The sequence below is a fragment of the Tenrec ecaudatus genome, chromosome 1 (genome assembly GCF_050624435.1).
Source record: "Tenrec ecaudatus isolate mTenEca1 chromosome 1, mTenEca1.hap1, whole genome shotgun sequence".
In the NCBI taxonomy this organism is placed as follows: domain Eukaryota; kingdom Metazoa; phylum Chordata; class Mammalia; order Afrosoricida; family Tenrecidae; genus Tenrec; species Tenrec ecaudatus.
The window spans coordinates 3,795,482-3,819,092 of record NC_134530.1 but is presented as its reverse complement, the minus strand read 5'-3'; the positions used below and the strand labels follow the sequence as shown (position 1 = coordinate 3,819,092).

Here is a 23,611-nt window from a genome sequence, read left to right as displayed (position 1 = left end):
AGCCCACAGCTTCAGCTGCAGAAACACGCATGTGCACATGCACGCACCCGTGAACACATCTAAGTATAGCACATGGTTATGCGTCTCTCTCTGTTTCTATGTCACACACACCCCCTCCCCATCCTCCCAAAGCAAGCCAAAGCCCTCGGGGACCCTCTGCTTCTGACCCTCCCCCGCCCCACATTATTTCACCCTTGCAAGTGGTGGAGTATTGCAGACCCCTGGGCCTGGCCCAACTGTAGCCCCCCCTCTGCCTCTCCCGTCACCTTTGGGTACATGAGCAAGCATGTGACTAGTACATGCATTTGTGCAGGGAGGCTAGACCCCAGACCCCAGGTCCCACTGCCCCTGCTCCCCACATTCATCTGCCAACAGCCAGCCTTGGGGCGGAGGCTCCCGGCAGTCACGGAGAGATGACAACTACCTCCGCGACTTTCACTGTCCGCAGGTTTCACCTGGATCGGCCGCGCCATCTGTGGAGAGAGGGGGTGGCGAGATAAGGGCAGGGGTGAAGGTGGCACGGGTGGTCTTTCTCCCCTTCTGCTCTGCTCACCTTCCCAGCCTCAAAACCTCAATACCCTTCAGCAGCAGCCTACACCCCAGTCAAACCCCCTGATCCCACCTCCAGACCTTTGCTCCTGCTGTCTGCCAAACTTAGCCAGGCTTCAAAACCCACTAGCAATGACTCTTCCTCCAGGAAGCCTCCTGGGTGTGCTAGGTTGTTAGCCGAGATAGACCAACACCTTTGCATGCAGACTCCTTCGACTTGGCCAATGACTTGTTACAAATAAAATGTGAGGACACTGAAGGGGTGAGAGTTTGGAGCCTAGGTCTCTGGAGGCATTACAGCTTCCATGATTGCCCTCTTCACCCCTGAACCCCTGAGACTGTCTAGCTGAGGGAGGGTCTGGAGGAAGAGAGACCATAGAGACCATAAGAGAGGGTGGTCCAGGAGACAGCAGCATTGGTGAGCATGCTCTTCTGCCCAAGTTGAGCACCCCCTGAGTGTAGTAACATGAGTGAGCCCAGCAGAAAATCCACCCAGCCGAGCTCAGCCTAGGCTTGCCAGCCCACAGAATCACGAACAAATAAAAATGGTTGCTATTTCCAATGACTAAAAGTTGGGGGTCATTTGCTACTTAGCAGTAGTTGACCCATCCACCAAGGCAGCCCTGATAACAGCCCCTGAAAATCTGGGGGGGAGACGGATGGTCATTACTGAGTGCAGTAACCTGCCATCTGCACACATTGTTATGGACTTCTGCCCCCAACCCCAGGCACTGAGAATTATATTCAAGGAAGAAATCTCATCTTCCCCCTAAATCCCTCTCAACATTGCCAGCCCTAGGAATGAGTTAAGTTGGGCATTTGAGAACAGAATGGAGGAATGTGAGAGTGGCATTTGCTTCTCCATTGGTCCTGGAAAAGAATCTCTCTCCCAACATGTGGGGGGTCTTTGGTGAACTCCTACTCATCCTTCAAAACCCAGTTCAAAAACTCCCACCCAGGCACTCTTCTGCCCCCTACGGGCTCCTGCAGCCCACGGTCCCCTGATCCAGGGCTGCATGTTCTGTCTCCCCCTCGGTTGGGGGTGGATGGGTGGCATGGGACCACTGTCATCATGCAGGGCACATGGGGGTATCAGAAGAGCTTGAAACCCCAGGTTTGCTCCCCTCTGATGTGAACCCCTCCCCAAGGTCCCGTCTACTTTTCCACCGAGCCTCCCGCCCCCACTTCTGTGTCCCCTTCCCCTGAGGCTCCTCCCCTCTCTGAGCCCCTTTCCCCTTGATCCCTCCTCCTCTGGGACCCCCTCCCTCTGAAACCTTTCTTATAACCCCCTCGCTGCTCCCAGGACCCCTTCCTTTTGAAGTTCCTCCCCCTGGACTCTTTCATCCTTCCCTTCTCAGAACCTCCCCACACACAAGCATCTGGGGGTCTCCAATTAGAACCCAGCCCAGGGAGCCCCAGAACCACCCAATGTCCCCACTGCCCTGGCCACACCGCTGACCGCCTCAGAGCAACCCTGACCACCCAGGAGAGGGGGAGACCAACACCTCCCTCCCCCCACCAGGGCAGTTGGAACCCACCCACCCATTCTGGGTTCTCTTTGCCTGGGTACCACACCCTGCTGGGTGGGGGTTAGGGGAAGGTTTCAACCAGAAGGGACCAGCTTTGGGGCTGGGGACACACTGGGGTGGCAAGGGGAAGTGGAGGGGGATAGGTACCTGAGCTCCAGCCCCCTCCTCACCCCCTTCCCACCCCGCCTCCGCTCACCCTCACCTCCTCCCCCTACTCCCAGCACCTTGGGCAGATGAGGATGGGGTTGCCATGGCAACGCTGATTCACCACACGGAAGCTGGCAATTGTTGTTGCCATGGAAACCGCCTCTTAGGGGCGAGCCCAGCTCCTGCCTCGCACAAAAGAGATATTTAAATATAATCTTCTGGGGAAGCATGAGCCCAGGAGGGGAGGGAGGAAAAGAGGGGGAGGCCTTGGGGAGGGAGTATGCCCCCAACCCCGCACACACCCTCCACTCCCACCCCAACCTCAGAAGCTGGGGTCCCTGCTCCCCATCTCCCCAGCCTGTTGCAGAGCCTAGGTCACTCTGTCCACAGGAAGGCCCCTTCCCCACCCTGAATCAGTTCGGAAGAGGTGGAATGAGAGGTCCTGGGCCGACCCAGGGAAGTCAGGTGGGTAGCCCCCTCCCCTCAAGCCCCCCACTCCACAGACAAGGCTTAGAGGCCTGCTGCCCCCTCTCCACAGCTCCGCGGTGCTCCTTACCCACCAGCCGCCCGCCCTGGAGACGCGCACCAGGCTGGCATGCACGTGCCGCCCCTGGGCGCCCAGGCACACATATGCCTGCACGCATGCCAAACCCAGCGCGCTCCCTGCGCCCCGCACCCAGGCGGGCGAATGCTGCCAGGCAGGGAGCTGGGTCTCCCTCACCCTATCTGGCCCCTCCCGTCCCCTGCCCGCCCATCTGGTTCTGCCCACCTCCTTCCAGCTCTGTCTCTCCATCTGTCCCACTGAGGTCTCTGTCTAGTGACCATCTCCCTCCTCCACCTTCCCTGGCTCCCGTCGCTGTGTCCCTTCCCTGCGGGCTCTTTTCCTCTCTTGCCATTTAACCTACAGCACCTGGGGTGGGGTAGGGTGGGGGTGAGTCCTGTGCTCAGTAATCTGGAACCCCAGAGAGGACACCCGCCCCCCCAGCAGTGGGGGAGGCAGAAAAAGAGAGTGAACTTAGAGTGAGGGTCATTGGGGCAGAGGAGGGGGTGTGAGAGAGCCTGTAGCGATGAAGGCCGAAGGCTTGCACTTGAAGGTGGGAAATCTGGGGTGGGTTTTGAAGTGGGAGTAGGAGCGTGTTTGGACGGGGCAGTGAAGGCCATTTCTCACCCTGGGGCAATACTTGCCTTTCCTGAGCTTTTTCATTTGTGGGCAATTCTACGAGATGGCAGCTTTCATTCACATTTTACAGCTGGGCAAACCAAGGCCAGAGAGAAGGGGGACAGGAAGATGGAGGCTGGGTCTGCCACACCTCACCTCTGAGTCCTTGGGCTCTGTCGGATGGTCGGGGTGGGGTGGTGAGGCACACGGTGCAAGCGCCTATGATGCGTGCTGGTGACGGTGGGCAAGCTGGAGCTCATCAGGGCCAGAGATACCAACCTTTGCCTCTTAGCCACTCCACAGGTCCCCAGGAGAAAGCCCTGTACCCCCTCCCCGGCCATCAGGACCACAGCCCAGAGCCTAGCAGCGGTGCAGCTGCACTGTGTCCCACTGGGGGGCTCCACCAGTTGCCTGGCTGTGGGTTTGTCTTGTTGTAGTGATTGTCGGACTGTGAACCACAGGGTTAGCGGTTCCAATCCACCAAATGCTCTGTGGGAGAAAGACAAGGCTTTCCACTCCTGTAAACCGTGACAGTCCCCCTGCCCCACCGCGTCCCGGAGGCACTCTGAGTCAGAATGGCAGTGGGTTTTATCTTATTTTCATGTTGGGCCGAGGTGTGTTTTGGATGGGGAAACTGAGACTGCAGGCAGAGCTAGCCTGGAGCCCCAAAGAGTCCCTTGAATTTGCTGTGCGGTTCGAAGATGGGGATGGAGGAGGGTGGGCAAGGAAGGCCCGTAGCTGGGCTTTCCCCTCTCCCACCTGAACCTCTGGCAACAGCCTGGCCAACCCCTTCCCCTGCATCCTATTGCCCGGGCAGGCAGAGTCCCAGCTCCTCTTCCTGGCACCCAGGACCTCTCTGCTGCTCAGCCTCAACCTTCCTGGCCCCTCTCTTCTCTGCCAGAACCCTGGCATCTAGGGGGACCAAGTGCCCCCCTTCTTCATCCTTTAAGATCTCTCTGAATGCCACCCCCTCCCTGAAGTCTCTCCTCACCATTCATCTGCTCCTGCTGCCCCCAGGTCTTGCTTCAATGACATGGCCCCCTGCCCCCCACCACTCTCCCTCTCTGAGATGACCTCCTGCAAGGCAGGAGCTGCGGGGGACCGGACACCAGGGGTCACTGATGGCACCTGCAGTGACGCGAGAGGAGACCCCTGGACTCCAGAAAGATAAGATGCGGGCCCAGGCCCCGTCCCCATGTGGACAGATTGGGCAGGTCACGACAGGTGGCCCTGGAAGGACTGTGAGGCCCTGTCAGCGTCTCCAGGGTCTGCAGCTTGCCAGAGAGAGAGAGAGAGAAGAGGCTGGGAAGGAAGAACCGGCCCGCCCCCTGGGATCCCACGCTTGGCTTGCCTGCGACTGTGAAGTCACACAGCGAGCAAGTCCCACCCAGGTTCCCCTTGTGTGCCAAGAACCTGACACGCAGCCTCTCTCAAGGCCTCCAGGCCCCTCTGTCACTGTTGTGAGCTCTGGTCCAGTTGGTTCTAACTTGCAGCGACCCCAAGTACCCCGGGCCGGAGCCACCGCCCGGTCCCACGCCATCCCCGCAGCCCTGGCTTTGCTGGAATCCCCTGTGGCAGCCACCATGTCCACCCATCTCATCTGAGCTCACCCTCTTCCGCCCTGGCTCTAGGCAATCCCACTCTAAAGACGAGACAATGGAGGGCCAGGGAGGCCAAGTCATTCTCCCTTGGCACTCGGAGGCCCCCACCACTGTCGGGCTTGGCTGCACTCCGGTGAAGTCTTGAGGTGCCAGGTGGGACATGGGGGTGGTTTCCACAAGGGGGGCACTCCAGGGGGGGCACAGGAGGGGTCTATGGGGACCCAGCGCCAGACAGACACACACATCCTGTCCAGGCAACTCCGAGCAGCACAGGGAGACTGAAGGGTCTGGCTGCCCCTTGCCCCCACCCCCCTATCCAAGACGGTCAAGAAGAAAGGGTTGGCATCTTCCTAGTAGCCATGCCCCTGTCAGGCTGAAAGACACAGCCGCTCCCACTCTTGCGGATCTCCTCTGCCCCTGGAAGCCAGGCTACTCCAGCAACAGGAGAGGCGGGAGAGGGTGGGGGTCCTAGGGCTCCACAGCGCTGAAGCACCCACACAGCCTCGCCCGCTCCCAGGGCCTCAGCCTCAGCTGGGGATCCTGTGGCTCAATTCAGCATCTGGTGGCAGAAATCCGAGGTTGGGTTAACCCGCATGCCCCATGGATGCTGCTCTCACGCTGACGGAGGGGAGGTGAAGGGAGGGTCATGCCTGTTTCCGAGAGCAGCACTGTGGGGCTCAGCGGGAAGATCAGAATCATGCAGAGGCCCAGAGAGGGGACCGAAACGCCCCCAGGCCCCACGGTTTCCTCACAACACACATACACACGCCCACATGTAAACACAGGCATGTGTGTACAAGCACACCAACACTTGCATGCATATATATACACAAGCACACACAGACACACACTCAGACACGCATTCACACGCACGCACACGTGAACGCACAGGGACACACAAGAACGTGCGTGCGCAAACACACCAACACTGGCATACGCATGCACACATATGTACACTGGCATGCACATGTGTGTACTACAGACATACATATATACAAGCATACACTCAGACACATGTACACACCAACACTCACATACACATGAAATACACTGGCACACACACGTGTATAGACACATATATACAACCACACAGACATAAACATACACTCATGAACTCACATGCACACAGACAAAATACACATACAAACACATGCACATGTGAATACACAGACATGGACACACAGGTATGCATGCACAAATACACCCACACAGACACACACGGACACTTGCCCCACACACACAAATATGCGCATGGGTACACATACCTAGACACAGCACGTGTACATGTATATAGATATACACACAGACAGAAATACACATACATACATACATGCATGTGTATACACATGCCCCATATGGACTCACATACATATACACTCACATACACACACGCACATAAATGAGAGGGCTTCAAAGACGTTTTTTTTAATCCCATGATCTACTAATCAACCCCGTGGAACACAATCATACACGTGCGTGAACACACATACACACAGAATCGTACTCACACACACGTACACATACACACATAGGCACGTGCACACAGAGACACAGGCCCACGCGCACACACAGGCATACCCACACCACACACAGGTGAGTTCCTGTTTTTCAGGAAGGGTGCAGGGGAGATGGTGTCTGCCTGGGAGTCCTGCCCGCAGACGCACAGACACAGAGTGAGACTGTTTTTAAGGAGTCGTTCTGGCCGTGATCCTGGAACTCCCACCTGCACAAGTCGCCTGTGCAGATAAGCCAGAGTGCTCCTCAGAGGCAAGGCTGGTGAGGAGGCTCCCTCTTCCAGACTCTGGGCCTGTGCTCAGGAGAGGCCGGCCCTGGAGAAGGGCACCATGGTCGGTAAAGGAGGGGCCAGTGAGAAAGAGGCAGGCTCTCGACAAGATGGATGGACACAGTGGCTACAACAGTGGGTTCAGACCGGAGAACCACTGTGAGGATGGACCAGGGTCGAGCGGTGTTTCTCCGCTGTGCCAGGAATCAGAACAGACTCCGTAGGACCTAACAACAACGACATGCAAATAAGGTACCTGTGGCTCACCAAAGGGGATTGGATATCTTTCTATTCATGCAAATAGAGTGCTTGACACCCTTGTAGGGGCATGCAAATTAGGTGTGTGGAAACCAGAGCAAGGGGATTGGTCCATGTTGCCATCCACTCGGCATAAAAGGAGCCACCTCAGAGGCAAAAATGGAGGAACCTGACGACCCCAAGGAAGAAGAGCCAAGAGTGATCCCGAGACCCCTGTGCTGAGAACCTCCTAGACCCAAGAGACGGGAGACAGTGAGGAGTAGCAACAGAGAAACACTGGCAGCAGAACCAGGATATGGCTCCAGTTAGCACACCAGGAGTCCTGGTTCACAGAGCAAGGCAGCTTCCGGAGCTGGGCCAACCCAGAGTAGGGGCACCAAGTGCCTTGAGGCCAGGCTTACTGGTGCAGTGATTTCTCTGGGCACTTTTTAAGATGCAAAAGAGCCTTGTAACTCACCAGAGCAGGACAAAAGCCAGCCCACGTGGCCCTACAAGGCCAAGTACGAAAGGCCAGAGAGAGGCCTGCCTGTGGACACGGTCAGACAAGGTGGTCCTGAAGGAAGAACTGTCTCCCGAGGGTTTCCTGGTCCTGACTTGTAACCCGTCACTTCGCTCGTCAACCCCATCCCTGTGAGCGAGCGTGTGCGGTCCGGGCGTGCTGTGCGGCCATTGCCACAACTCAGGGGACCCAGCAGAGACCAAGGGCATGCCGTGGGAGGGACGCTGTGTCAGAGGCATCAGCCCAGGGTGGCTGCTCACGGGGATCCTCCGTCCCTCTTGTGATGTTGTGCCAATTGTGACACAGGCACGTGTGGACGTGGGCAGGCGTGTGTGGGAACTCGGGCCTGAGGGGGTTCTTCACCCCAGAGCCAACCTTGCGTGAGGCTGTTCCATCTGCCGCCCTGTGGGCAGCTCGGGTCGGGCTCCCTGGGAAGAAGCTTGCCTGTGTGGTCAGCCACCAGCAATCGCATCTGCTCTGGCTCACAGCAACTCACGGCCAGAGCGTGCCGCGGCTTCGTCCTTGCACATTTGGGCCCACGGTTGCGGCCACAGGGCCAGTCCACGCCGTGGTGGGCCCGCAGGTGGGGCTGCAAAACTACACTCTCTCCTCAGCTGACCTCATGTCTGTGGGTGTTCTCAGCGGGGAGAGGCTCCCAGCCCCACACCCGAGGCAGCCCCATGCCTAACCAGGGTGGTCGCCGCACTCCTGAAGGACAAAGGCATCGTCATTCGGTGCCATCCGAGTCCGTTCTGAACCACAGCCACCTCAGCATGACAGAAGGATGTCCTGTGTCATCCCCACCATGTTCCCAGGCCTGAGCCCGTTGTCTGTCGCAGCGCCTGTGTCCATCCATCTCTTTTCCGCTGCCCTGACCCTTCACCAAGCATGATGTCCTTCTCCCAGGATTGGCCTCTCCTGACAGCACGTCCACCCAATATGACACGTGGGGGAGCCCTGAGCCCAGGACTCATGAATGTGATCTTGTCTGGGAATCGGGTCCGGGAAGGTATGCACAATGAGCATCAGGTCCTCACCTGATCTCATCGACTTGATGAGATCGGACAGAAAGGGCTGGATGGGAGAAGGCCGCCCCTGTGAGTGGAGGGAGGTGTGATCTAGGGAGAGGAGACCGGCAGTGCTCTCCCCCAGAGCTCTCGGAAAATGGGGCTTCCACCACTGAGTCAGTGGACTGCGCAATTCTTAAGACCCGCCCGCTTTTGTGATACTTTGTAACAACACCCCTCTGGGAAGCTGATGAGTGAGGATCCACTGGACAGAAAGGCAACAGTGTATCTCCTTCATCGCCAACAGAACGACAGCACCCATCCCCCAGAAGATAGAGACAAAGTTGTTCCCCTGCAGCTCCACTCCCGTCAAACAGCCAACAACGCAAGTGTCCGGTGTCCGGCGGACGGATGGACAGGCAAAGGCTATCGCTGGTCCACGGGAAGCCCACTGGCAGTCCGACACAGGGAAGACGTTCACCAGCATCTCCGTGGGAGAAAGTCACAAGATTGCACAAAACTGTCTTCTACTCCCAGAAATTTCCAAGGAATTCAGGCAGAAGCCACCGAACCATGCAGGGGTCTATTCCTAAGTGTTTAGTAAAGCCGGAAAGAAAGGCTCCGATCCGTGGCCAGACGTGTGGGGACAGTTTGGTGACCTGCTGCCACCGTCACCTGCTCTGAAACGGGTCCTGGAGAAAGATGCGGGGCAAGACCCAAACTCAGGAAAGAGACTGGGCTTCCTGGTCGGATAGAGACAGGTGGGGTCCCTGAGACTATGGGCCTCACTCACCCACCCACCCCCCGCTTCAATTTTTATCCCATCAACAGACCGGAGTCTGTAAGGGGAACAGTGACATTAGTATTGGTGACAGTTACATAACTTCGTGTCACCTCGAAGATAGATCAAGGTGTAGGGTCCTTCTGGGTGTGGTCTTCTCATAAGGAGGGTCCTGGGACCCTCCCCCCTCTCTTGCCTTTAACTTCCCGTAGACAGCCATACTGAGACCTGCCAGGGCCACCTCCATTGGGTCCACAGGACTTTGCACCCACCCCCTTGTGGTCTTCCGGCATTCGGCATCATGGCATGTGTCTGCGTGAGTCTGAAGACAGACTGATGGACTAGTGTCAGACTCACGGCCTTGAGCTCGATAGGGCTGGGATGTGTTCCTGATAAATAGAGCTTCTTGATATTAAGCTCTTGCTTACACATGCATGAGTGTCGCTGGATTTGCTTCTCCAGTCCATGTGGCCTAACAGTGGTGCACACACACCTTAGAACAGCGATTCTCAACCTGGGGGTCTCGACCCCTTTGGGGGGGTCAAACGACCCTTTCACAGGGGTCGCCTCAGACCAGATTTCTAATGGTCTTCGAAACCAAGACACCGCTCCTCTATCCGTCTCCAGGCAGGTCTGCCCACATGCAGAAACGACGCCCACATATGGGGTAACCAGAGCGCGAGGAAGGAAGGAGGGAAGGCCCACGGGGGTGGCAGGGGGATGGCCATGGATGGGTTGAAACAAGGATGTGTGATGGCTGAAGGTCAAGGTGATTGTCTGCTCTGTAAACCGTCTCACAGGAGAATGCACAGTTAAAAGGATTGTTTTGTTCTTTAAGATCGAGTAAATTTTATAGCAACAGTCACTGGATTGATTAGTGGTTCCTTGGGGATAGGGCAGGGCAGTGGGGGGGCAGAATGGGGAGTTAACAACGATGAGTACGTGGTAGTACAGATTGGACTCAAAGCCCATTTGTACACCACCGGACACCCTGTTACAGAAGGGTTTCAGGGAGGAGACAAGCCAGTCAGGGTGCGATGTAGCAACGATGAAACATACAACTTTCCTCTAGTTCTTAAATGCTTCCTCCCCCACTCCACTATCATGGTCCCAATTCTACCTTACAAACCTGGCTAGACCAGAGCATGTACACTGGTACAGATAGGAACTGGAAACACAGGGAATCCAGGGTGGATGATCCTTTCAGCCCCAGTGGTGTGAGTGGCAACACCGGGAGGGTAAAAGGAGGGTGGGGTGGAAAGGGGGAACCAATTATAAGGATCTAAATATAGCCTCCTTCCTGGGGGATGGACAAAAGAAAAGTGGGTGAAGGGAGACATTGGACAGTGTAAGATATGAACAAGATAATAATTTATAAATTATCAAGGGTTCATGAGGGAGGGGAGGCGGGGAGGAAGGGGGGAAATGAGTTGATACCAAGGGCTCAAGTAGAAAGCAAATGTTTTGAGAATGATGATGTCAACAAATGTACAACTGTGCTTGACACGCTGGATGTGTGTATGGATTGTGATAAGAGTTGTACAAGCCCCCAATAAGATGATTTTTTAAAAACACGCTAAAACAAAAGAGCAAGGAGTACAAGGATGAGGGACGTGCTCTAGATCTGTGGAGACGATTGCACAACTCTTCTCGATGTGATTGAACTGCCGGGTGATGTGATATATGGATTATAGGTCAATAAAATGGTCAAAAAGTTTTAAGTGAGCATAGTAACTCCTTCAACAAGAAGAGACAGTGTGGGGCTTGGGAGGGGCCCAAGGTGGAGGTGCTTTCTGGGGGTTCTACCAGGAAGGGGTCCTGGCCCATTTGCTCTGCAATTCTTGGTGCAGTGTGCACATTTCTGTCGTGTGTCGTGGACAGTTTTGAAGAGCTGGGCTCCACACACAGACAAGTCTGTCTAGTCCTAGGGGTGGGGTGAGGTAGGGTGTAGTGAGACCAGCCACAACAGGGGTCCCCTCAAGGGGCCAGAGATGCCACAGGATAAAGGCCTGTGGAGCCGGCAGATCTGAGCTGTGGTCCTCACTCTGTCACCCTCTGGGCAACCAGTCCCAGCCGTCCTCTGAGCTGCAGCTCCTCCCCCCCATCCCACAACATGGTGCTTGTACCAAGTCACAGGCCACACTGGGGAAATGGGGGCGATTTGCCCCCCAGGCTCGGTGAAGGCAGGGGTGTCCACATCTGGGAGTCTCCAGAGTCCTTGTGCGTGGTGATATGTGGCTGGGGATGGTGTCAGATTGTTCTTCACCTCTGCTTGATGTTCCAGATTCTAGATTCCCCACTATCCAATGCAGTAGCAAGTCTCCAGCCTAGAGGGCTCTAGATCTGTGCTGTCCAACGGGGTAGCCAGTCCCTGATCTAGAACCAATCATCCAGAACTGTCTAGAACAACATAGATCTGTGCTGTCTAATAGACTGGGTAGACGACCCCCAGTCTAGAAAGGTCTAGATCTAGGCTGTCCAATAGGGGCACCAGCCCCTGGTCCAGAACAATCTGGATCTGTGCTGTTGGGTCCGGTCCCTGGTCCTTGATCTGGACCAGTCTGTGCATCCAAAAGAGAACCTGGTCCTCAACGTAGAAGAGTGTAGACCTGCCTCATCCAATAAGGTGGCTGCCCCTCTATCTAGAATATTCTATATTTGTGCTGTCCGGTGGGGTAGGCCGTCCAGTCTACAACACTCTAGATCTCTTCTGTCCAACAGGGGAGCCAGTCCCCACTCTAGAACCGTCTAGATCTATGCCGCTCAACAGAGCACCTGGTTCCCCTCCCCGCCCCATCTAGAATGGCCTATACCTGTGCTGTCCAATGTGGCAGCAGAACCCCAGTCTAGAGTATTCTAGATCTGCACCGCCCTCCCCAGGGTGGCCATCCCCTTGTCTGGAGCATTCTAGATCTGTGCGATCTGGTAGCCACTAGCCCCGTGTAGCAATTACACGTTTAAGTGGAAAATTCCTAAGATGAAACAACACAAACGTTTCAGTCTCTCCCTGTCTCATGGACGCCACCGCTGTGTGGTTGCTCCGTGGGAGAGAGGACGCTGTCAGATCCCATAGAGCTTTAGGGCCTCAGACGCCCTGGGGAGCAATTCCCCGCTGCCCTATAGGGTCACTGCGAGTCACACTCAACCCGCTGGCAGTGGGCAGCTTCTGGGGGTTGCTGTTGGTGTCGTCGGGTAGATTCCAATCCATAGCCACCTCCTAGGGCCAAGTAGAACAGACTCACAGGATTTCGAGGTGGGAGCACAGGTGCTGGGTCTTTGCTCCCGAGAAGCCCCTGTGTGGGTTTGAACTCCTACCTTTCACGTCCGCACTGGAGAGCCCTGAGCAGGGGTCAAGAACAGAGGTGGACAAGCTACAGCTTTTGTTGGCACTCAGCCACGCCCTTTCATCGACTGGTTGCTTGTGTGGGACAGCGGCAGAGCGGAGTGGTTGTGAGAGAGGCTTATGACCCTTGTGGCCCATAGGTTATGCAACAAGACTCTTCTGCCACCGTCTCTGTAACGGTCCCCACACGCCCAGGGGTGCGGGGAGCGGGGCGAGCATGCAGCTTGGGTGTGCACCCTCTTTTCCTGATGGCCCTGTGTAAGAGAATGGGGTGGGGGAGAGGCTGCCAGGGTTCGTGGTTCAGTTGTGAGTGATGGTCAACAAGGCCCATTGTGATTGCAAAGCCTTGGCACTCTAACATGGGGACTGGTCAGTGGTGCCATCCTGCTGGGGATGGATAGCAACATCCTGGAAGCAAGAAGGGGAGGCTTTAGGGTTGTGGCAGTTACATTATATGTCAACTTGCGAAGGGTGGAGTCTAGCCTGTCAATCAGGTCATGGCCAGTGAGGCCTCTGTGTGGGCATGGCCTTTTTCCTGAGGATTCTGGGAACTTCCATCTTCCTCCCTGGAGGTAGGACACACACACCCTCCCTGTTTCATCTTCCTGCTGACAAGGAACAAGGCCGATGACAGCCAGAGTCCTGGAGCTGGTGGAGCCACGTGGAGACCCATGCCAATACAGAGATGGTTCCACTGCCACTGGATCCACAAGACTATCCACCCACTGGCCTGTGGTCTTCCTGCGTTCAGCATCATTGCGTGTGTTGTGTGAGTCTAAAAAGTAATTTATGGACTAGTATCAACATATGGGGTAGTATCGGACCTATGGACTTGACCTGGGCTGGGCAGTTTTCTTAATCTACAATTACTCTTTGATCTAAAGTTCTCTCTTACACACATATGAGTGTCTATGAATTTGTTTCTCTAGTCAACCTGGACTAACACAACTGTCATCGAGAAAGAACACCCAGGAGCGGACCCTGAGGTCCAGGAAACAGAAAGCTGTGACCCCAGAGGAGTGGCCACAGCACAGTCAATGGCCAAAGCGAGAGGTAGAGCAGAGGGTTTCCCAGCCCACAGAGCAGGAAAGCTCAGGGCTTTCGGGCAGGGAGCTCGCTTGTGGAGCGGGAGAGCTAGGTTTGCTGAAATTTTCTCTTAATCGTAGAGTCGCTGAGGCAAAAGGGAGAAGTGACGAAGTCAAAGAGCTAAACAGAAAATGTCAAGGGCAGCTGGAGCCGACAAAGTCAACTGTTATAATGAAGTGTGCAAAGACCCAGCGTTAGGAAACCAAACTGGAAGGACATGTGCTCAGCACAGCCAACGGAAAGAACTGCAGGGAAATGTCAAGCTTCGGGTTGCAATTAAAAGGTTCAATGGGCAAAATAGGCAATGAGGGAGGAGGCCGCACAAGAAGAAGGAGAGAGTGTACAGTCACTGTACCAAACAGAACCAGTCGACAGCCCACTGTTTCAGGAAGCAGCAGGGGAGCAAGCACCAGTTGTGCTGAAAGAAGAAATCCAGGCTGCACTGAAAGCAGGAGCCAAAAACAAGGCTCCAGGAATGGATGGAATGCCAGTCAACATGTTTCAACAAGCTGATGAAGGTCTGGAAGCGCTCAATCGGCCACACCAGGAAATTTGGAAGACCCGTACCTGGCCAAGTGACTGGAAGAAAGCCATAGTTAAGCCATTCCAAGAAAGGTAACCCAACCGTGCATGGAAATTATAGAACAAAATCATGCAGGTGAAATGTTGCTGAAGATCATCCAAAAATGACCGCGGCAGTCCATTGATTGACAAGGAGCTGCCAGCGGTTTCGGGGCAGATTCAGAAGAGGACGTGGAACAAGGGATCTCACGGTTGACGTCAGATGGATCTTGGCTCAAAGCAGAGACTACCGGAAAGATGCTCACTAGTGTTCGACTGGCCATGCCAAGACATGGACTGTGGGCACCATAACACAGTGTGGATAGCATTGAGAAGGCCGGAGGGTGTGGGCATGTCTGACCTCTCAGCCTTGGGCAACTGAGCCTGAGGACGGCGATGCTCTGTCCCCCTCGTGACATCCGAGCAGGTGGGGCACTCCCCCACCCCCTCCTTACAGCTTAGTTAAAAACCACGGCCCCCTGGCCCTTTACAGGAAACGTATGCCAGTCTAGAACATTGCAGAATTATACCGTTAGCCACACGGGGCGGCAGAGCATTTGAAATACGACCAGTGCATCTGAGGAACTAAATTTAAAGTTTTGTCTAAGTATAATGAGTGCTCTTGCTGGTCGGTTCTGACCCATAGCGACCACCAGAACGAAGCCCAGCCCCCCACCATCCTCACAATCCTCACGGTTGAGCCCATTGTCGCAGCCCAAACCCTTGGGGGGGGGGGGTCTTCCTCCTTTCCACTGGCCTCTACGTCACTGAGCAAGATGCCATTTTTCCAGGGCCTGATCGCTCACGGTCACCTATTCCATCCTTAAAAACAACTCAACTTAGAACTTGGACTTTGGGATCACATGCTTTCTGGGCTGTCAGATTAGGAAAATCCGATACGGCTCTGGCATCCGTGAGGACAAGTTCATGTCCGAACAGAGAGGGGGCAGGAAAAATCAAGCCCCCACAGGATGCCGAAGGCAGTGCAAGGAAAATAACAACCAAACTAGGAAAGACCCTCCTTCCACACTTTCCGACTTCATGCAGGACACAAGCACAGGCCATGGGAAGGGGCGGGAAAGAAAGACCGGAAATCCGGAAGGCGGGGAGGCCATGAGACCAGGACAGTGACCCTGAGAATGGGGACGGTCAAATCAGAACTTGTTGTGAGGTGCAGTTGGGTCTGCTCTGACCCACGGCAACCTGATGCCCGACAGAGCGGCACCCCGCCCGCCCTGCCCCGTCCTCACCGTGGGCCCTGAGCCAGAGCCCAGGGACGCAGCCACGGTGTCCGGCCGTCTCATCCAGGGCCCTCTTGCTTGCTGGCCCTCCGCTTGACCAGGCACCGTGTCCTTCTCCAGGGCCGGTCTCTCCTGATGACACGTCGTCCAACGTGTGCAGGACGAGTCTCGCCATCCTTGCCTCTCAGGAGCACCCTGCGGCAACCCCATTTGCTAGGTCACCGCTCAGTGAGTAAAAAACTCACTGCCATAGAGGCGATGCCTACTCGTGAGACCCTCGGGACAGGGTGGAACCACCCTGTGAGTTTCCAAGATGGTAATTCTTTATGGGAGTAGAAAGCCAAGAGTTGCCGGTGGTTTTGAACTGCTAACCTTGCAGGGAACAGCTCAATGCTTAAACACTATATTACCTCTCTCCCTGCCAGGGGGTCGGTGTGACTCATGGCGCCCCCCGTGGGTTTCCTAGACTATAACTGTCTAAAGCACTAGAAAGCCTAGTCTTTCTCCCGAGGAATGGCTGGTGGTTTTGAACTGCCGACCATGCGGATCGCAGCCCGGTGAGTAACCACTCCACCCCCAGGGCTCCACACTATGCCCCCCCCCCCAGGCTCCTAATTCAGACCAGTTTAAAACCTAATGTTTTCCGTATTGATCGAATTTTGTTGGAAAGAGATTTGAGATGTGTTGGGTGGAATAAGAGTCAATGATGAAACAATTTCGCCTGCTCTTTCCTGCATTCCGAAAAAGGCTTTAGGAAGTACGGCGAGAGGGCTCCTTAGAAGCAAGCTGGCGAGACTTCACCTCACGGACGTTGGACGTGTTGTCAGGAGAGACCCGTCCCCGGACAAGACATTGTGTTTGGTAAAGTGGGGGGGGGGAGCATCGGAAAAAGGAAGGCCCTCGGCGGGATGGACACACACAATGGTTGAGATAAGGGGCTATGCATGGATGCCGAGGGTCACCCTTACCTCCCCTCTGACATCAGCCCCTGTGGGGGGTGCGATGGGGATGCCCCAAAAGGTAGCTCTAAGCTGCAGCCCCAGGACTTGCTCTGTGGTCTCACATGGACACAGGCTCTTGACTCCCCAGATGCACTCACTGCCTAGAGCCAGTGACTCGCTGCCTCGCCATGGCCTTACAACACAGTGTAGCACTGGCCCTGCGCCTCCCAAGACGCCAACCTGCTGCTCTTGGGAGTAGAGAACCCCGTCTTCCTCCCGCAGGCAGCTGTTGCTTCAGAGCCGCTCGCCTTGCCCTGAACAGCTCAACAGGCAGCCCGCTGTGACCCCCTCACTGCCCTCCCATCGGTGCCGACTCACAGCGACCCCACAGGACAGGGCAGAAGGCCCCTGTGGGATTCCAAGACTGTCCCTCTTTCTCCCGCCCACCATGACAGGGCTCACTAAGGCTAGGGTCTTGGCGTGAGGTTACCCTGGGTCTGGGTGAGCTCTGCGTCTGATGACAGGGGTTTAAGGAAGACACGGGTGGACGCTCAGGTGCAGGGACAGCTACAGAAGCGGCGGAGGCTGGAGCCAGGGAGCTGCATGGCCCAGCAAAGGTGGAGGCGGTGGGAGGAGGGGGAGGTTGGGGGGCTGGACACAGTGGCTGCACCGTGGGCTCGAGGGGAGAGAGTATGAGGATGGACCAGGTGGTGGTCTCTTCTGTTTTACATGAACCCCCAAGAAACCCAGCCCACTGTTGCCCAGTCAAACCTGGTTCCCGACCACCCTGCAGGACACAGCCCAACTGCCCCATGGGAGCAGACAGCCTGCTGGGGGCAAGTCTCCCCGCAGACACACACACACACAGCCGCTGAAGGTCGTGGCCTTGTCTGCCCTCACCACCTACCTCCATCCCCACATGCGTGGCTTTTTCATGTTGTGTTTAGCGTCTATTGAGTCTGTCCTGGCTCATAGTGACGCCGAGGGACAGGGCAAAACTGCCCCTAGCACCTCCTGGGCAGCACCCTGATGGGAGCAGACCACAAGGTCTTTCTCTGGAAGGGTGGGTGCTCGGCTCAAACTGGCAACTTTCGGTGAACAGCCAAGTCCTCGATCCTTTGCTTTTTTATGTCGAGAAGTAGGCAGGGCCTCGGCCTAGGCGACTGGAATCTACTGAAAGTACCACGGACTGCCTGCTTCAAGCACGAACCAGTCCATCTGGCAGAAGGACGGCCAGAGCGCTCCTGGGAGGCAAGGACAGCGAGGTTCCATCTTGCGTCCTACTGTGGACGCGTTGTCAGGAGAGACGGTCCCTGGAGATGGGTGCCATGCTTGGTTCAAGTAGAGGGCTGGAGAGGAGGCAGGCCCTGGGCAGACGGAGGGGCCCCGTGGCTGCTGCCATAGGCCGAAGCACAGGGACCGTGCGGCAGCGGCGGGGAACAGAATCCATGGCCCCAGATGTGGGGCTCCTCCCCACAGCCTCGTGGAGCCCTGTCCCTTTCCTCCCTCCCCTCCCTCTCCTGCTCCCATCCCCCCATCCCCACCCCACTCCAACCCCATGGACCTCCTGGCTGTTCCTCCAACTCACTAGGCTGGGTCCCACCCAGGGTCTTTTCAGGCCAGTACGCAACACACACAACTGCTTGGGCAGGGCTCACAGGACACAGCTCACAGCACAAAACCAAGTTCACTGCCGTCAGGTCGAGGCTGACTCAACTCGACCCTCTAGGACAGGGTAGAACTGCCCCCCATGAGTTTCTGAGACTGTCACTCTTTACAGGAGTAGAAAGTCTCATCTGTCTCCCTCGGAGCAGCTGGTGGGTTTGAACTGCTGACCTCATGGTGAGCGACAGGCTCGTACTCTGAGCAGCAGGCACGCAAGGACCACACGTTTGGATGATGGTTTCTGTGCCTTGGCTCCTGACACCTCATCCGAGGTCCAGTGGTTGGTGTTGGACGCTGCTGTATCCGTTTGGACCCCCACTGACTCCGCGTGACAGAACACAATTGCTCCGTAGAGTTTCCTGGGCGGTGGTCCCCTAACAGGTCAGAGCAGGTCGCCTGAGATGCTGGAACTGCGTGAAGGAGAGGCAGCACCAGGAGCAGGGGAAGGCTCCGGACGGCCTTCCACACACAGAGCACGCAAGCTGGCTTGGGGAAAGCAAAGAGGACGGACGATGCAAGCCCACGACTCAAGGCGAAGGAAGCAAGCCCCCTCACAACTGACTGACGTGCCATCGTGACCAACAGAGGGGAGCGCGGACGTTGTCAAGGGTCGCCTTGGACTCACAAGGGACACGTGGGGCAGTAGCCGGGAAGTGAGCGGGGCCTGTGCGTTGCACGGGGCGGACCTGCCACACAGGACATCTTTCTTACTCGCTCACCGCCACGGAGCCGGTGCCAACTCACAGCGACCCTACCTGACCAGGTAAAACAGCCCCTGTGGGTTTCCGAGAGGGGCACTCTTTATGCGAGCAGCGAGCCCTGTGCTTTTCCCGCGAGCAGCTGGTGGTGCCGAACTGCTGACCTTGAAGGGAACAACAGCCTGTCTCTTAAGTACTCTGCACCTCTTCCCCCAGGCAGCACGCGCTGGCTTAGACCGGCTGGCCCTGCGGCTGGCTCATAGCCCATGTGTAACTCACAGCCCCACCATGGCTCCAGGAGACTCCGGGAGGCTCAGGCGAGCCTGACCCCAACCCTACGACATTTCCCATCGCCCCCTGCTCATCCGGAGACCGTAAATCCAGAAGAATTTAGGAGAACAGATTGGAAGGATGATGCCGGTGAAGAATCCCGAAAGTACCAGGGATGGCCCGCAGAGCAAACCAGCCCCCCTGGAGGAAGTACAGCCGGGATGGGGTGCTCCTTAGAGGCAAGGGTGGGAGACTCGGCCCCACAGGCTAAGAACATGTTCTCAGGAGGGGCCGGTCTGGAGAAGGCCATCATGTTTGGTCAAGTGGAGGGGTGGTGAGGAAGAGGACGGCCCTCGACAAGATGGGTGGCCACAGCGGCTGCCACCATGGGCTCGGGCACTGAACCACCAGCGTTGCCTGGCAGCGGGTCACCTGCTCTTTCCCCTCGGAGCCCCTGGGTGGGTTTGAACCACCAGCCTTTGAGCTAGCACTGGCCGTCTAACCCTTGCCGTCTAACCCAGGGCCACAAGGTCTCCACGGTGATCCCGGGAAGTGGCCGGGCCGACCCTGGGTGCCCTCCCCACATGCAGTGCACCCCCACCCCCACCCCCAGCCAGACTCACCCCAGGTAAGGTCTTCTGCTCATGCAGTGCGGTCTGGGCCTTGATCGCCGAGTCCCTGGCACAGTAGGTGAGGAAGGCACAGCCTGTGGGGGGAGAGAGGGCGTGAGAAGCGAGGCCGCCGACTCGGAGAGCAAGCGCAAGGGCAGTGGCTGCTCCCGCAAAGACTGACTGCTTCAGGAAGCCCTGGTGGCATGGGCATCACCTGTTGGGCTGCTAAGCACAAGGCCGGCAGTTAAAAACCACCAGGTGCTCTAAGGGAGACAGAAGAGGCCTTCTGCTCCCTTGAAGCCTCGCAGTCCCCGGAAACCCACAGAGGTGGTCTTGCCCTGACTTGGTGGCACTGGGTTTGATTCAGGGGGTGGGGTGGGGGTGCTCCCTGGTGGCGCCACCGTTGAAGCCCTCCACCATGAACAAGGAAAGGTTGGCGGGTCAAGTCCACTAAGTAGCCCTGAGGGAGAAAGACCTGCTAACCCGCCCCTGTGGCGATCGAACCGGCGGGGTGCTGTCAATTTTGACACACTCCTTGCCGCCCTGTGGAACAGAGCAGAGCTGACCCCGAAGGTGCCCAGCGTGGCTAGGCTTTATGGAAGCAGGTGGCCTGGGCTTTCTCCCCCACAGAGCTGTCGGCAGGGTCGAACCCTGACCTTGCGGTTAGCAGCTGCGCTCTCCGTGATTGGGCCATCCACAGGAACCCCAGGGCACAGGCCCAGTCTGGCCCGTGGGGTCCACGGCCCCCAACTACATGTTGGGCTGGGGAAGGGGGAAGAGGGTGGGTACTGCTTAGGGGGGAGGGCTGAGTTTGTGTTTGCAGAGGATGAAAGATGCTATGAAATGACAGTGTGGGTGGTTGGGCCATTAGCATCAGAGTTGTATTCTTCTCCGGCCCCAGTGGGTTACGCTTTCGGCTGCTAACTGGAAGGTCAGCTGTTCAAAGCCACCAGCCAGTCCTGGGGGTGTCAGGGAGGGGAGAGATGAGGCTTTCTACTCCCATAAAGAGTGACAGTCTCGGAAACCCACAGAAGCTGTTCTGCCCCGGTCCTGTAGGGTCACCGTGAGTCAGCATCCACTCAATAGCAGGGAGCATTGTTTGGGTTTGGAATTGTCCCCTTAAAAACAGGTGAAACGGCAAATCTTTGTTGTAGAAAATGTCCCCACAATTAAATTATGGGACAGGCAGGACTATGAAGCTACTTCCCACCCCTGCTCCACCTGGTGGGCTACACTGGCGGGCAGTGTTTGATCAAGCCTATGTCTAATTCTAGCAGAGGGGTCCTGAGGAAGGTGGGTGAGGTGGGGGTGCAGTGGGGATGGGCAGCGCTCTAGCAACTCTGAGAAACCAGGTGGAGTCCTGAAATTAGAACTGGGAGCTAAGGTTCTGCCCTGGCAGGCTTGCTGTGCTGCATCAGACGGGAGCTGCCCCTTTCTAAGCCTCCGTTTCCCTCCTCAGAGCCAAAATAATAATAATAAGCCAAACTCACGGACTATTCTCATAGCAACCCTGTAGGACAGGGTAGGACTGCTCCTGTGAGTTTCTGAGACTGACAATCTTTACCGGAGCACAAAGCTTCCTCTTTCTCCCCAGAAGGGCTGGTGGCTTCGAACTGCTGATCTTGTGGTTAGCAGCCCAACACATAACTCCTGCCACCAACTCCAACTCCAAGATGCTTTGTGTAGGGACTTCTGCGCCTGTCCATCATTGCAGGAGCGGACAGACACGGCTGTCTCTCGAGGAGCAGCTGGTGGGTTTGAACCAAGGACCTTGTGAATCAACAGTCCGACTCTTACTGAGTGCGCCCCAAAGGCTCCTTACAAAACCGGAAACCCAAACTAACTGCCATCTAGTCAGTTCCAACGCACAGCGAACGTCTGGGTCAGGTGGAACTGCCCCCTGTGGGATTCCGAGGCTGTGACTCTTTACGGGAGTAGAAAGCCTCGACTTTCTCCCGCGGGACAGCAGGTGGTTTCGAACTACTGACCTTGCGGTTAGCAGCCCGATGAGTAACCAATGAGCCACCAGTGGGGCGAAATGGCCATAGGGACAGACCAGCCACAGGTGGAGGCGGGGCCAGAGAGGGTGTGGTTGTCCAAAGGCAGAGCCAATCAGAAGAGGCGAGGGGCGGGGCGGGGCTGGAGGCCGGCCAGGGGAGGAGTGTGATTGGAAGGCTTCCTGGGGCGGGGTTGGGGGAATGGTTCGGGGGCGGGGCTATCAGCGATTGGAGACCCACAGGGAGCAGGCAGTTGAGAAAGCTAAGGTGTCGCAGGGTCTGGGCCGCAGCCCCTGACTCGGCATCCCCTAACCTCTGTGGACCTCAGTTTTGGTGCCTGTGAATCGGGCCCATCCAAGGTGGCTCTGCGCGGTGACTCCATCTCGCTGTTTCTGGGATAAAGCCATCATGCTCAGAAGCCCCCACCCCCTTAGGTGCCCCCTTTTGGGTCTCCCTCCGCCTACCCCTTGAATATAGCTCTGTGGGAGTCTATGTCGTCCCCAGGTGGGAGCCAATTAGTGCTGCGCCCTACTGGGTGCTTGTCTGGTTGCCAGAGAGGGGAAGGGGAGGGGTCCATTCCAGGCCTGCAGATCTGGGGGTGGGGGGGTGCGGGGACCAGGTAGGCTGGGATGGGTTTCCAACGATTCAAAAGACACACACACACACACACACACACACACACACACACTCAAACCACATTTGTAATTGTAATCGATGACACCCGAACTCAAGGCGTCCTGGGGCGCAGTGATGAAGCGTTGCCTGCTGAGCGCAAGGTTCGTGGTTCAAACCCACCAGCTCATCCTCGAGAGAAAAGACGTTGTAGAAAGTCCTCCTAGCCCTCCTGCCTTTCTCCCGAGGAGCGGCTGGTGGTTTCGAACTGCGGGCCTTGAGGATAGCAGAACCAACGCGTAGCAACCTAGGAAGTGTGCGGCGTTCTGAGCAGTTCTGCCCCATGGGGCCCCTCGCAGACCCAGGAACGGGAGGTGGCAGGGCCAGAAGAGCCTTTGGCGCCTCCCCTGCCCTTCCCTCCTGGTCTCTGGTATCCTATAATGACCACACATGCCTGCCAGTCCTGGCCTCCGCATGCTTCCTGTTCCTGAGCTCCTGTCAGGTAACCATAGACTCTCCCTACGAAATAGACTCTCACAGGTGGTTGTGTGTATTTCCTATAAAAGCAAAACAAAACAACAACAAAAAACCTTCCCTGCCATCGAGCTGACTCCAACTCACAGCGACCCTGTGGGACTGGGGAGAACGGCCCCAAAGACAGTAACTCTGGACCAGAGTCGAAAGCCTCGTCTCTCTCCCTCCAAAGTGACCAGTGGGTTCAAACGGATGCCCTTGAAGCTAGCAGGTGCCATCAGGGCTTCCTAATTCATATATTAACAGAGGCTGCTATGGTATAGGGCATAAATATATAGGTCTGTTATAATAAACTATATGTAAAAATTATATATATATATTGAGCTGTTGGGCTGGAGAAGAATTTTGGAAGTACTATGGACGGCTGAAAGGACAATCGATGTGTTTTGGAAGAAGTATGGCCAGAGTGCTCCTTAGAGGCAAGGACGGCCAGACTTCCCCTTACAGACTTTGGGCGCGTTGTCCGTCAGGAGTGACCAGGCCCTGGAGAAGGACGTCATGCTTGGTACAGTGGAGGGGCGGCGAGAAAGAGGAAGATGCTCAGCGAGACGGACGGACACTGCGGCTGCAACCACGGGCTCAGGCACAGGAACGATGGTGAGCACGGGCCGGGCCGGGCAGTGTTTCCTTCTGCTGTGCACGGGGTCGCTGTGGGTCTGAACCGACTCCATGGCACCCAACAACGACAACTGCACATATTTAAAGTTGCCATCGACTAGGACACGTGGCAGCCCGGGGT

At 56.4% G+C, this 23,611-nt stretch overlaps 1 protein-coding gene across 12 annotated transcripts in view; it reads right to left on the bottom strand.

The window, feature by feature from the left end:
• Positions 1-23,611, bottom strand: part of CELF5 (CUGBP Elav-like family member 5) — a 54,780-nt gene that overhangs the window by 14,950 nt on the left and 16,219 nt on the right. For 9 of the 12 annotated variants that reach the window (XM_075535476.1, XM_075535510.1, XM_075535529.1 and 6 more), the window contains exons 2-3: positions 19,742-19,824; positions 425-473 (exon numbers count right to left, since the gene is read on the bottom strand). In XM_075535476.1, coding sequence (XP_075391591.1) covers positions 425-473; positions 19,742-19,824 — 132 coding nt within the window. Of the gene's footprint in view, positions 1-418; positions 474-19,741; positions 19,825-23,611 lie in introns of all 12 variants that reach the window. The other 3 variants (XM_075535496.1, XM_075535503.1, XM_075535467.1) reach the window with 2 other exon arrangements.